The sequence below is a fragment of the Ursus americanus genome, chromosome 5, assembly GCF_024610735.1.
Source record: "Ursus americanus isolate L20-20 chromosome 5, mUrsAme1.1.p, whole genome shotgun sequence".
NCBI classification, from domain to species: domain Eukaryota; kingdom Metazoa; phylum Chordata; class Mammalia; order Carnivora; family Ursidae; genus Ursus; species Ursus americanus.
The window spans coordinates 59202017-59217023 of NC_142131.1; the positions used below are offsets into that span (position 1 = coordinate 59202017).

A 15007-nucleotide genomic window follows, 5' to 3' on the forward strand; every position below is an offset into this window, starting at 1 on the left:
CCCCACACCCAGGACTGTGCTTCGACCTGTGTCACGCTGTGGGCCGGCCCAGCCTGGCCACCGCAGCCATGAGGACACACAAGGCATCACCGTGCCGTGGCCGATCAGCACCCCACAGAAGTCAGATGCGTCCAGCCAGACCTAGCTGGGCTTCACTCCTCACACTGAGCAGGGTGTTCCTATGTCGGCGTGGAAACTTCTAGGCAGCCCGGATCTTGTGTGCCAGCTGGTGCTCAGGGCTTCTGCTCTGAGGTAAAGTGAGCAAGGTGTTAGGAATGATTACGTAATGAGGCTCAGTTTCACTTCACTCTGGAACCAGGGTAACAAGCCGTTTAAGGACAACTGGGTGGTGAACTCGGCCGGCGTCTACACTTACCCTACAGGATGTTTGAGGGCTTTTTACAGCCATACCTGCCTCACCGATATTGTATTTCCCTTGACCTGGGACATACTTAATCGTTTGGGGTTTTGTAGCTGTGCTTGCTGGCTTGAATCCAGGCCTATGGTGAAGTCATTGGATTTCTCCAGAAATAACCCAGGGGTTCCTACTTACAACAGCCCCTGGAGGACTTAACCCAGACCGGATTCCAAGGTCAGTCCTAAGTGCAGCCAGCAGGCAGTGTCTGGGCTCCCCCTCAGCGGGGGCTGCTCTGGGGACAGAGCACGAGGTCTGTAGCCAGAAGTGGGTTTTTCCATCTAAAACTGGCAAGTGGTGCTCAGCATGGTATAATGTTGGTGACTGTTTGGTGGGGAAAGAGCTCCCATGGTTTGCCCCAGGGCCCTCATGTCCTCAGCGCCTGGAGAAGGGAAATGAACCCGTATTCACAGGTTCTGCCTTCTGCCCTTTGCATCCTGTCCCCACTTCCCAAGAATGGAGGGCACAGGGAGACGGCTTGAGTCTTGTCCCCCTTATTTCCTCCGAACAACTTCCTGAGGAGGGAAAGGTTGCCACCTGGGGAGGAAGCTGAGTCCCTTACAGGTGAGAGCCTGCATTTGCCTCGGGCCTCTGGAAGAGACTCTGGGGTCTCAAATGCCTTCATACGCTAAGTGGCAAGTTCATGGTGCTAGGGGTGCCTTTCTGCCCCATGATCCCCCAGAATTGGGACTGAGGTCATGATGGGGATGAACCAGTGTGTCACTCCCGGAGCTGAATTCCAGAGCAAGGCCCAGACCCAGGAGCACCACGAGGGGTTGCTGGGCTGCAAGGAGAGAATAGGCCCCACCTGCCAGGTGGGAAGTGGGCTGGCAGCTGGCATTGGAGAATCCTGTTCGCACCCTCCCCAGCCACCTCCCACCTCTGGGCCCTGCCATTACGTAGTCTCCACTGAAGAGGCTGCTTTTGGCCCAGGGGAGTCTACACGCAGCAAAACCTCCCGCTGAGAACCAAAAGAGCCACTTGAGAGCCATTTCCTAACTGCTGACAGATTTAAGGCCTCTCCTCCAGCAGAAGCACTATCAGCAGTCAGAGGAAGCCTGCTGGGTCCTCTGCACTTCTGATCAGTTTCCTGCGTCATTAAATTGGACCCTGGTGCTTGGCTTCCTTGACAGCCAGGCCAGGCCGCTTGGGTGGCTCCGGCTCCAGTAGCCCATGGGGTTCCTGGGCTGGGCTGAGTCCCAGGCACTTGGCGGGGACGTGTGGGTCCGCTCACCAGCTCCCTCCTGGGAGGACCAGGCTAACGTAGGTCCGGAGTTGCCTCCCAAGGACACAAGGCTTTCCGAGTATTGCAGGAGTTAAGCTGCCGTGTTGGACAGAAGGGGGGGAAGTGTCTTGTCTGTGGAAAGATGCTGAAACTAGAATGATGTGAAAGAGACAATTATGACAGCATCTAGTGAACACGCACTGTGTGCCGTCCCTGTTTGACAGATGAGGTCACCGGGGGTCTCAGGATCCCAGGACCCAGATCTTGACTCCAAAGCCCAGACTCCTAACACCCGCCCTGCCCTGCCATACCCGTCCTTCCCAGGGCATTGTGTTCCTGCCGTTGGAGAAGCTGGATGTTGGGTGCTGGTGTGGCCAGTCAGCAGCTGTGTTGGGCTGCTGCGGGCTACACACTAGAGAGGACAGGGAACAGGTGCCCTGCCTCATTCCGCTTTGCCCCTAGTGCAGAGCTCAGGCCTGGCCGGAAACAGCTGGCATCATGAGCACGTGCGGACGGGGCTGCAGCAGTGAATGTGGGGCCAGTGCTGCCTCAGCAGGACTGAGGTTGGCAGACCACGTGGCTCAGTCGTCAGCCCCAGTGGGGCTCAGCCCATCACGGTGCAGACTCCCGATGCCCCCTCAGGTCCCAGGAGGGCGGGGGTGCTGTGGAAGGCTCATGGGGGTGGTAGGCGCGGGGAGTTTGCAGGCTGCCGCTTGTTGCCAGAGGCTTTTGGCCGGAGCCGCTGGAAAGGCTGAGAAGGCCCTGCTCGTGCTTAGGACAAAAGGAGTGATGCCTAGCTGAGCAGTGCCCTGAGGAAGGGGGAGAGAGAGCAGCAGCAAATTCATCTGGGGCATTTTTCCCTTTTGCCATTCGTGCCAAGCACAATTGAAAACCATGAAAGATGGCCCTGAGCTGCCTGGGTAGGCTCGGGTGCGGTGGCCCAGCATGGCTGTGGGAGGTCTGGTTTGGTCCCCACTTGGCCTGGCAGATGTCCTGTGGCTTACTGAGCTGAGGTGGTGCCTGGAGCGCCCGGTCGTGGAACGATGTTCCATGTCTCTTCCTCCCCATAGCTTCTCCTCAACTAGAGGGAAGGGGTGGGGGATGAGGAATGGCAGAAAGAGGGCCCTGCCCAGTTGCCTGCTTCTTGGAAGGCTCCAAGCGAATGACAGATGTGCTGAGGAGCTGACGTGCGGCCGGTGGACCCGAGACAGAGATCCCACTCCAGGGAGCAGGAGCCGGGTGGGACTTCGCCACCCTAGGCCCCGTGCAGGCCCCAGCTAGCACAGAGTCAAGCCATGAACTCTGAGCCAGGCACACCCGGGTGACCTCAAGGAAGGCAAATAAACTCACCTATAAAACGGCAATAACGGTAGTACGTCCGGCCTTACAGGCCTGCTCAGACCTGATATGCCTGGAAAATGCCTGACGCAGTTAGAGTTCACAGGCCAGGCTGGGAAGATACGGGAGAGAGCTTCGGTTGTCTCAAGCCACATGTAGGTGTAGTTGGTGGACACAGATGCTCCGAGCAGGTGGCCCCTCAGAGCACACAACCCATTATACAGATGGGGAAATCAAGACCCAGAGAAACTGGCCAGGCCAGGAATAAAATGCTGAGGTCGTCCTGGAGCCGCCTCACTCCCCGGTGGTGGGGGCCAGACCCCATATACAGGCCGGACCATCATCTTCTGGGGCTTCTCCATCCCCAGCTCTGCCTTAACCCGGTTAGCTAAAGGGAGCCCTTCCAGACAACTACTTCGCTCAAATTATCAGTATAAATTCCTCACAGACCAGGCCTCCCAGAGATGAGGCCCAAACACTGACATGATTTATAACTTCATGCAAACCGCCCGCATTGCCCTCCTAGGAAAGCGCAAGAACTTGAGACCTAAATGATTAATCTGTTAAAATAAAAACACCCTTGAACTCCCCACAGTTCAGACAAGTAACGATTCATCCCCGAAACACAATAATCATCTCCCAAATCCGTTGATGACTCCAGCTCGGTCCTTTTGTGAATGCGCCTCTTGCTTAGGACATATTTACGCTGCCTTTCACCTTGGAAATGATCCATGTTTCCCAAAGAAAATGGGCCTTTGTGTTACATATTCAAATGTTTTCACTGGAGGGTTTTGCAAATTTAAAAGAAAATGGATGTTTACCCAGAATATATTAATTTCAAATGATTTTTAGTGCATGAATTAATACAAAAGGAGAGGGGGTGATGCGGGCCAAAGGCAAACAGGTGGGTCTTTGTTGGCAGCAGGGAGTTCTATCTCCACCCCACCCCCTCAGTCTCTGAGAATCCGGGGCTTTTCCGGACTGGGCCCCGTCCCAGGGCTCCCGGGCTCTTTGACACCTCCACGCCTCCCGTTCTGCTCTGCTCGGGCTCCCCTGTCCCGGCAGGAGGCTCCATCCTGAGCTCTGGCTCTGGTAGGGGTCACAGCGTCTCCCCAAAGTGAGCAGCTGTTCCCTCAGAGCCTGGGGCCTCTTCCACGCCCGCTGCAAGACGGGTGGCTGTGTCATCACGCATGAGGAGGGCAGCTGGGTTCTCAGGGCAGATAAGTGAGCTCCCACCCCGCTGATGGAATGATGCTTTTGATTGGTTGGTGTTGTTTTTGAAACATCCTCGCGCCAGTTTTCCGGTTAGCAAGTGGTCAGGGCACGATGGGCTGCTCGGTGGAGCTCCTTGGGGCCCCGCAGTTGCCTTCCATGTCACAGGCTCCCTTTGTGCAGGGCACGGAGCCAGGAAGACCTAGGGGGGTCTAGGACTGGGTGCAGGGTCCCTTCGGTTGCTGCTGGCCTGGCTGGGCCCCCGTAGTCTCCCCCACGCCAGTCTTTCAGGACAGATAGGATGGGAGGCCTGAGCCACTGGGTGGCAACTTCCTGGCCCCTTGAGCCCACAGTCCATGTTCACAGACCCACATCTGCAGGCTCATCACTGTGATCTGGGTCCTGCCACCCACCAGCCTGGTGTCTTGGCCTCCACCCATCCCCAAATACTCCAGCCAATGGATTTGCCCTGATGGTTCCCTCGGCTGAGAATTCTCTCCCCTGCCTTGCGGCCCACCTCATCCGTTGGGGGTCCGTGTGATCCATATTCAGCAGACAGGTACTGAGCTACTCCTGTCGGCCACTCCCAGGCCGCACGCTGGAAACAGCAGTGAGCAGACCAAACCCTCCGTCCTCACGAGCAAGCCTAAGGGTGATGAGTACTAAGGAGAAAAGTAAAAGACAAAGGGACTAGGAAAGTCAGATAAAAGGTAGAAATGGTAGAGGGGATGGCAAGTGAAGGCCTTAGGGAAACGCTGACATGTCTTTCAACTTGGTGGGGGGATCCCCAATCCTTCGGGGGGATCCGCAATGCTTCGGGGGGATCTTGGCCTGAGCACCTGCATTTCCTGACACGAGGAGGGTCAGGAGCAGGTTCAAGGAAGAAAGCTCAGCTCGTGCGGACATGCTAAACGCCAGGTGTCATGTAGCCAGTCGGGCTTCCGAGCGTGAAGCCGAAGGGTCAGGTGGGCCAAGGAGGCGTGGTGGCTGTGCAAGTGCTGCAGACAGCTCGGGGAGGATGCGGTCAGAGAACCGGGCTTTGGGTCGGGTTTGATGGGGGGGGGGGGGGGATTGCTGGAGAAGAGCGGTTTCCATGGGGCGGTGGGGAAACCTCTGCCTGGAACTGACTCAGGAGGCAACGGGAAGAGAAATTAGAGCCCCCAAATATGGGCAACTCTTCAGCTACTTCCAAGGAGAATAAGGGGGCAGCACTGGGGACAGAATTGGGGGGAAAGAAGTTTGGGGGATTTTTCCAAGATGGAAGTTAAAAGCTTTCTATGGGCTGATGAGAAGGCTCATTAGGAAGGGGGGAAGGGGGAAAGGGACACCGGAGTAGGAGGGAAGTGCTGGGAATGTCCTGGAGCAGGCGGGAGGGCATGGGATCTGGGAATGAGGCTGGTGTGGCAGAAGATTCAGAACCAGAGGCGGGAAGAAGGGTCTGGCAGTGGTGGGGAGAACCAGGAGGACACCTGCCCCACCTTCCAGCCCTCTTCAGGAGGAGGCGAGGGAGAGTGCCGCACCCCCTTAAGAGGCTGCAGGAGAAGCAGTGTTCCCAGGTTTCCATTTGAGCGAGAAGGTGAAAGAATGTTCATATAAGAATTTGAGGATATAGGACATTTTGCTCATGGCTGAACATGAGTTCCAGAAGATAACAGCCGAAGGTTTGGGAGATCAGGGATGTCCTGAGAGGCACAGGCTTCTTGCAAAGACTGATGTGACCCTGAATCGAGGGCACGAGGAAAAGTGTTCTGACATTCCCCATTTGTGGAGTCAGGGCAAGACCAGGAAGAGGGCCCCTTGGCAGATAGAACACGCGGAGGTCTGAGGCCCGCTCTGTAGTCCTGTGGATGGAGGTCAGAGGAGGAGCCGTCTCAGCCCCCAGGGAGACAGTGGCTCATGGGGACCTCACGGCCAGCAGAGGGTGCCTCTCATTGTAAGCACCCCTGCCAGGGGAGGTGTCTTTGCCCAGTAGACTGTCCTATTTTTTAAGTGAAGGACTCATTCCACACCCTTGACTTTCAGCCCAGTTTCATTTCATTCTAGAATAGGGCCATGCATTTCAGGTCAAAGTTAGCCCTGAATTGGTTTTCGAGAGCTTCCAAGTCACAACTGACTCCGGGTCTCACCCGGAACCTGACAGGCAGGAGCAGGTCCTCCAGCCCCATCCCAGGCCTCCGGGATCAGACGCTGTGGGGTGGGCACCAGGGCTGTTTTAACAAGCCCCCGGAGGATGCAGATACACACCTCAGTTTGAAAACCTCGTGGGTCCTCACGGAAGAGGCCAGTCCACAAGCCAGCAGTTGAGATTCCCCAGCCCAGCAGACGAAGCTACCGTCAATAAAGGGACAAGCACCATGGGTGTAAGTGAGGTAGCTCAGTATTTCTCTTGTGAGGAGGAGAGCAGATCCTGCTCCGTTCTGGCAAGTCCTCCCGCACCCCTGTCCCCGTGCACCCAAAGCTCCCCTCTGGTCATCACACTTGGAGTTCATCGTTGAACCGGCTTCCCCCAGATGGCAAGCTCCATGGGGATAAGGGCTGGTCCGCTCGTATTCCCTGCTCTGTCCGTAATGCCTGGCACTCGGGGGGTATTTACTATTGGCTGCACATAATGAATTGACAGAGCTTTGTAAAACCAATCCAGACTATTAGGGTGGTGCCTGACTCGGAGTGGGGGGATGCCGTCAGCCCTCCCCTGGCCCTCCCCTCCCCCACCCAGCTTTGCAGCCTTTGCTCCTGCCCTACTTGGTAATATCTGGTAGGAAAAAGTGCCCATCATCACCCTTGCTTTTCACAATTTCCTTAGCTGTTCTGGCACATTTTTTCTTCTGGGTAAGTTTCAGAATTGTTTTGTCAAGACCCCACCAACTGATTTTAATTACAATTAGATTAAATGTGTATTTTAACTTGGGGTATCTCATTTCTTAACCACAGTAAATCTTCCACTCCCAGAATGTATCTCTCCAATTATTCAAGTCTTTTTTATGTCTTCAGTGAGGTTTTAGAGGTTTTCCATTTAGGTCCACAGTGATTTCTGTCTGATCACTACCAGTAAGTCAGTAAGCTGTTAGTTTTGTATGTTTTGTTGCTGGCCCCCTTTCGGCACTCTCTCATTAAAACTTCCTACTCTGAGGTTCACTATCTGGAGCATATCCAGGTAAAATATCATTTTTCTCCATCTTTTAATACTTCTCATTTCTTGCCTTCAACTGACAATCACACCCTGCATTGTGCTGAGAGTCTGATATCGCCTTCTTTCCTTTTTACTTTTTTTTCTGACTTAATGTTTCACCATTCTGCAAAGAACGGTGCTATTTCTTCTTTTTATGGAGGTATTCTTCATTGTAGGAAACAAATATCATTCCGTTCCTATTTTATTGAGGTTTTTTTCCTCTAAGAAATTGATTTTGAATTTTTTTCAGAAGCCCTTTCAATGTCTGCAAGAGAATCAAATGATTTTTTTCTTTTTTTACTGCTTTTTATTTTGGAGGTGATTAATTACAGATTTCCTGGTAGTTAGCCATTGAAATATATTATACTTGGTCCTGGTGTGTTCTTTTAATACCAGGCTAGCTTTGATTTGCTAGTATGTTGCTTGGGACTCTGGTGTATCCAGTGCTAAGTGAGTTGGAACTGTAGTCATCCTTTTTGTGCTCTCTTTGGCAGGCTGTGGTGCCCAGTCATACAATTTGCAACATCTTCTCTGTCCTGTGCTCTAGGAATTATCCATTCCTTAAATGTACAAAATATCCTTCCTATGAAACTACTCAGGGTGACTTCGGGCTAGTAGCGCTTTTTTTTAAACAGCTTTATTGAGGTGTAATTGGTTTACAAAAAAACCACACATCCTTAGCGCCCACAGTTTGTATACTGGACTCGCATACATGAGACATACCCCTGATACCATCACCACAATCCAGGTAATACCCATATCCGTCACCTTCCAAAGTTTCCTTGTGTCCCTTTGTGTTTGTTTGTTTGTTTGTTTGTTTGTGGTAAAAACATGTCACATGAGATCTCCCCTCTTAATAGATTTTTAAATGTACAGTACAATATTGTCGACTACAGGCCTCACGCTATGCAGAGGATGTCTAGGACTCGTTCATCTTGCATAACTGTAAAGTAGCACTTGAAAATTTTTTAAATGTTCTCTTCTTGATTGATTCTTCTCCATACTTTTAAGTTTCCTTTTTTTCTTCTTGTTGAAGTGTAATCAACGTACAGTATCCTGTTAGTTTCAAGTGTGCGTCACACTAATTCAGTATTTTTGTACATTATGAAATGATGCCGATAAATCTCGTTACCATCTGTCACCAGGCATGGTTGTTACCATAGTATTGATTATATTCCCTCCGCTATATATTATATCCCTTTGGCTTACTTATTTTATAACCGGAAGTTTCTACCTCCTCATTCCCTTCACCTCTTTTGACCACCCCACAGCCCCTCCACCCTCTGGTAACCAGCAGTGTTTTTCCTGTATCTATGAATCTGTTTCTGCTTTGTTCATTTGTTTTGTTTTTTAGATTCCATGTATAAGTGAAATCATATGGTATGTGTCTTTCTTTGCTGTTGGATTTCACTCTTGCTTTACTTTGCATAATACCTTTAGGTTCTATGATGATGTCACAAATGGTAATATCTTATTCCTTTTTATGGCTGAGTAATTGTGTGTGTGTGTATTTATATCTATATATATCATCTTCATCCATTCCTCTCTGGATGGACACTTAGATTGCTTCCATATCTTGGCTATTGTAACTAATGCTGAGGTGAACATTTGTTTTCTTCAGATAAATACCCAGAAGTGAAATTGCTGGATCATGTGGTAACTTTAAACTTTTGGACAAACCTCCACACTGTTCCTCACAGCGGCTGCATCAATGTGTATTCATACCAACAGTGCACAAGGGTTCTCTTTCCTCTACACTCTTGCCAATGTTTGTTACTGTCTTTTTGATCCCAGCCAATCTGACAGGTGTGAAGTGAGATCTCACTGTGGTTCTGATTTGCCTTTCTCTGATGATGAGTGATGTAACATCTTTTCATATCCCTATTGGGTCTGTATGTTGTCTTTGTAAAATTGTCCATTCAAGTCCTTTGCCCATTTTTTAATTGGGTGATTTGTGCATTTTTTTTTATGTTAAGTTGTGTAGGTGCTTTAAACTTCTTTTGGATACCAAGTCCTTAGCAGCTGTAGGATTTGCAAATACCTTCTCCATTCGGTAGGTTGCCTTGTCATCTGTTGATCATTTCCTTTGCTGTGCAAAAGCTTTCTAGTTTGATGTAGTCCCATTTGTTTATTTTACCTTCAGTTGCCCTTGCCTGAAGAGACCGTCCAAAAACAGATTGCTAAGCCTGATGTCAGAGAGCTTACCCCCTGTGTTTTCTCCTAGGAGTTTTTTGGTTTACATTCCAGTCTTTAATCCAATTTTAATTTACTTTGGTATATGGTGTAAGAGAGTGGCCCAATTTGGGTTTTTTGCATGTAGATGTCCAGTTTTTCCAACACTATTTATTGAAGAGACTGTCTTTTCCCCATTGTATACTCTTGCTTTCTTTGTCGTAGATATATTGACCGTTATATACGTGGGGGTTTTTCTGGGCTCTCTGTTCCATTGATCGGTGTGTCTTGTTTTATGCCAGTACCAAACTATTTTGATTACTATGGTTTTATAGTATAGTTTGAAATCAGGGAATGTGAAACTTCCAGTTTTCTTTTTCTTTCCCAAGATTGCTTTGTCTATCTGGGTCCTTTGTGGTCCATACAGATTTTAGGATTCTTTGTTCTAATTCTGCGAAAAATGCCTTTGGCATTTTGATGGAGAGTGCATTGAATCTAGTATGGGTAGTATGGACATTTTAACAATATTAATTCTTCCAGTCCATGAGCACAGAATAGCTTTGCATTTATTTGTGTCTCCTTCAGTTTCTTTCATCAAATTCTTAGAGTTTTCAGAGTACAAGTCTTTCACCTCCTTGGTTAAGTTTATTCCTAGGTGTTTTATCCTTTTTTAATGCAATTGTAAATGGGATTATTTTTTTAATTTCTCTTTCTGATAGCTTGTTATTAGTATATGGAAATGCAACCAATTTGTTTGTTGATTTTTGTATCCTTCAAGTTTACTGCAGGCATTTATCAGTTCTAGTAGTTGTTGGTGCAGTCTAGAGTTTTCTATATATAGTAGCATGTCATCTGCAGACAGTGACAGTTTTACTTCTTTCTTTCCAATGTGGCTTCATTTTATTTATTTTCCTGCCTAATTGCTGTGGCTAGAACTTTCAGTACTATGTTGCATAAAAGTGGCAAGAGTGGGCGTCCCTGTCTTCTTCCTGATCCTAGAGGAAAAGCTCTCAGCTTTTCACCATTGAGAATGATGTTCACTATGGGTTTGTCATATATGGCCTTTATTATGTTGTGATACATTCATTCTAGACCCACTTTGTTGAGAGTTTTTATCATGAAGATTTCCTTTTAAGTGATCCATTTCATTGGGATTTTCATATTTATTACCTATAATTGAATATGGTATTTTTGTATTTTTTAATTCCCTGCGTACTTTCTCCATTTTGTTGTTGCTGTTGTTGATCAAACTTGCCAGAGATTTGGCTATCTTATGATATATATAACCAACCAGCCTTAGATTGATCTATAAGTTCCATTCTTTTTTGACTGATTGATTCAGTCACTTCTGCTTCTCTCTCGATTCTTCCTCCTCTTCTTTAGATCCACCTTATGTGTGCTAGGCAGGCTTGCATAAATAAATGGTGATCTAGCAAGAGCCCAGGTCATGGCCACCCACACTGTAGAACTCTGGGGGCCCTACCACCTTCTCCAACTCCGCACCAGTCCGATGCTCCTAGGCCCCCCAGTTCTAGCTCTGTGCTCTTGAATTACACCCTCCTGACCAAAACTCTACTATCTACTCAACTTGAACCCTGCTCCTCCCACTTCCAAATTCACAGTGGAGGGAAGTAGTCTAGATAAGTTACTGTTCCTTTCCTCTTTGAACCAAATAGAGTCAGAGAAGGGAGATCCACTTCCCTGTTCTGAGCAGCCCTCTAGACGTGCCCCAGCTAGAGCACCATTTATGGCCTCCATCCCAGTGGCCTGATCTGCAACGAGACTCTTCTGTCACACCCTGGAACTCCTTCCCAGAACAGCCAACAGAGAAACTGGGAAATGACTCACATTGTGTAGTTGCTGGGTCTCTGTGTGGTTTGTCCCAGGGTGCCTCTGAGTTCATGTGACAGAAGCAGCTCTGGGATATTCTCCAGGTGGGTTCATGCCCCTTGCTGGTTGCCTATTTGGCTTTCTCTTCAGCCCCCCAGCTTTGCCCCGTAGGTGAACCAGAGGAAAGATCTGAAACTCAGACTGAGCTCATCAGACTACTAGCAGCCTCCTAGGGAGTGTTGAGAGGAGTTGGACAGTCCATGTCTCACAACGAGGCAATGGAGTTTTTCCTCTGTCCTCAGTGTTCCCAAGCATAGATCACTAGAAATCTTGCTCACGTCCTGGGATTAACAGTATTACCTCCTTCTCCCTAAGCATCAACGTGTTCTACCTCTGCTCCCAGAAAAATCTCTCTCCTAAAGTACGGGGACACTTTCTTTTCTTGGACAATAGGAGCTTCCGGATACCTTTGCGGAAAGGTAGTGGCTTCAGGAGGAACCCGTCTTCCACCTTGCCGACAGGTGTGTGTTGACTGTAGTACCCAGGTGCCTCTCATAAGCTAATTGGAAGCCGTTTTGGAAGTTTGTAGAGTAAAATACATGGATCGGTAAGGGCCCTCAATCCCATCAAAAATGATATTTTGTTTCCTGGTCCCAGAGCTAGGGATAAGAGGGAAGATCCTCCAGACATCCTTCACTTGCTCCAGGCACCTCCCCCCGTAGACAGCCCACGTAAGAAAGGCCAGAGTCCTGTAGTGAGTGCGGACACCTTGCCCACCATGTTCTTCTGATGAGTGGAGGTCACATCCTCAGCCCTGAGCTTGACTGCCAGGGCTCATGGCTCAGCCAAGGAGGGCACACTTGCCTTTCACCTATGGTGCAGGGGGTGAGAAGTGGAGAAGTAACAGCGATCCACTGGAAGAGCAATGGACTTCCCCAGAGTGGTGATGTAATTAGTAGCGCTGCCAGTCAATGATCATAAGTGCTTTGTGAAGCACTTCCTGCAAGAAATTAAGCCCCCGTCCAATGGCTTTCCGATAACAGAAATAATATATCTGAATTTTATTCATTCAGAAATGAATGTGCAGCGGCTGTCACTCTTTACATGTAACAGCCGAACAGCATTCAATATCTGGATGTCTTTCTGATCATATTTAGAATAATGGTGAAAGCCATGAATTACAGGGCACAAAGCTTGACATGTTTATTGCTTACAATTCATTTTAGAGCCCTTTCTTTGAGGGTTTGAGTTGCTGAACAGGACGATCGTGAGCTAGTCACAAAGAGAACTCCAGAGCTGCCTCTCGGTTCGCCCTCTGACGCGGGTCTCGGGGCCAGAGCACGGGCCTGAGGCCAGGTGAGGGCCCTCTCTGACTAGCACCAACTCCATCCGCAGTGCCGCCAGTCATCCGCGTGTATCCAGAGACCCAGGCACAGGAGCCCGGGGTGGCGGCCAGTCTGAGATGCCACGCAGAGGGCATTCCTATGCCCAGAATCACTTGGCTGAAAAATGGCGTGGATGTCTCAACCCAGATGTCGAAACAGCTTTCCCTATTAGGTAAGAACCGCCCTCGGTGTCTCTCTGCTCTTCCCATCAAGTTCAAGCTGACACTTTCCCCCAGCAGTGGAAATGAGAGACATGATTTGTTTCTAAGTCAGATGCATTAGGAGTGAACAAATGTCTCCCCAAATTCTCCTGCTATCTGGGCTCACACAGGTCTTGTGGGCTTTTTGAGTGCAATGATGATAAGCTGTCAAACAGGTCCCAAGTCAGCCTCAGTTCAGCTGTTTGAGCCCTTTCTGGGCGTGTATCACAGATGTTGGCCATCCTCAGCCCTGCCGAGGGCCTGTGTTTTTACCAACCACTCTGAATAGAAGGGAGACGGGAGGGAGGAGGGGGTCCCAGCTCAGCAGACCATCTTGAGCACTGTCCTCTCTCCAGCCAATGGGAGCGAACTCCACATCGGCAGTGTTCGGTATGAAGACACAGGGGCGTATACCTGCATCGCCAAAAATGAAGTGGGCGTCGACGAGGATATCTCCTCACTTTTCATCGAAGACTCGGCTAGAAAGACCCGTGAGTCTGCTCTTGCCTTTGAGCTCCTCATTGAGCTGGTTGGGGGGCGTTGGGTGCAAGGGGACCAACTGACCAAGACCACACCCACCACCCGTGAGCCCCTGAAGATAGGGGTAAACTCCCATATTCTCCTGTGCTCGAAGCTGGGGACAGAGGGTGCCCAGAGGTGAGCAACCTTCCCTGGCAACCTCGACAACACACAGGGAAGGTCCCTGGACAGCAGAGTGTGCCCAGGACCACAAGGAAACTTGCATATCCTAGCCCCACTTCTGCCTCCTACTTGCTGTAAAAACAGGGACCTCTGCCCCTCACCCACTAAATTCCTCCTCCTCTCCACCCATCAGTCAGTGATACAGATTCCACGTATGACTGACTAGATGCCAGTTCATGATTTGTATTACATCCTGCCATCCCACCATGCCCCAGGAAGTGGCCCAGCCACACATGCACACAGAACCTTGACTCCAGGGATTAGAGCCCACCCGTGGCCCTCCCAGGTAGCCACCACTCCCCAAGTGGCTCTACAGGTGTGATTCCACGGACACGCGTGATAGGCAGGAGCTCCTGCCCTTGTTTAAAGACTCCAAGCTGAGTCTTCATCACCCAAGGAGATCATCAGAAGTGTCTCAGGTGGCCTTCGTAGGAGCATCCTAGCTGAAAATCAGCATGGCTTCTGGAAGTAGTCAGGAGCTCTGGGAGAGCGGTTGCTTGTCAACCACGGAAGTGGAGGATTCCCATTAGTTTCCATGATCCTGGGGACCTGATTTCAAAGACTATTTGAAAATTGGAAGGGTCCTGAGACCTAGAAACATTGGCCCATGTCCAGAACCCCGTCAGAGTGCTGCTGCTGGGGCAGTGAGTGGGGTAGTCTCCATACACGAAGGATTAGGTAGCCATTCGTCCCTGAATGCAATCACTACAGTAAAGCTGCTGACATTGCTCTGTTCTTTTTTCCTTCCCTCGATCACGTTCCTGCTCTCCTGATTCCCTGACGCTGTAGTTGCAAACATTCTGTGGCGAGAGGAAGGTACCAAGCTTACTCCTTCTGTGTTGTGCTTGTGATCACCTCTGTTCGTGCCTCCATCGTGGGCCATATTTCCATGGGCCACCATCAGCTTCTCCAGCTACCATGCAGTCCCCACAACTGGGGTCCATCTGCCGGATTGGATAGGAGGGGGAGGTCAATGTCAAAGTCAAGAGCACACACTGAGCAGCAGATTTAAAACCTACTAGTGTCTTTAATGGACACTATCCCATTAGAACTTAAAAGCAGGAAGTTGCCGTCTAAAGCTGTTTGAAACTGTCACTGAACCAGACTGCTTGGCAGGGGTTCCTGGTCCAATGGGGCCTTTAATTTTTTTCTAGAAGCTGATACTGGTGTTGGGCTTTAGCTTATACTTTGAGGAAATGCCAAAGAAAAAAAGCCACCATGATTTCTTTAAATGTATATTTACATGTATATTTTTAAGTGAATAGACTTTTTAAATTTGTATGTATCAAACCATCTTTAGGTATTAGGTTCCCTAAAAAAAAATTGCCATTTTTTACATCAAAAATGGTCTAATACAGT

General features: G+C 49.5%; 1 protein-coding gene across 3 annotated transcripts in view; it reads left to right on the forward strand.

The window, feature by feature from the left end:
- Positions 1 to 15007, forward strand: part of FSTL4 (follistatin like 4) — a 531228-nt gene that overhangs the window by 492073 nt on the left and 24148 nt on the right. For all 3 annotated transcript variants that reach the window (XM_087862279.1, XM_087862278.1, XM_087862280.1), the window contains 3 exons: positions 12757 to 12918; positions 13303 to 13437; positions 14438 to 14464. In XM_087862279.1, coding sequence (XP_087718405.1) covers positions 12757 to 12918; positions 13303 to 13437; positions 14438 to 14464 — 324 coding nt within the window. The remainder of the gene's footprint in view (positions 1 to 12756; positions 12919 to 13302; positions 13438 to 14437; positions 14465 to 15007) is intronic.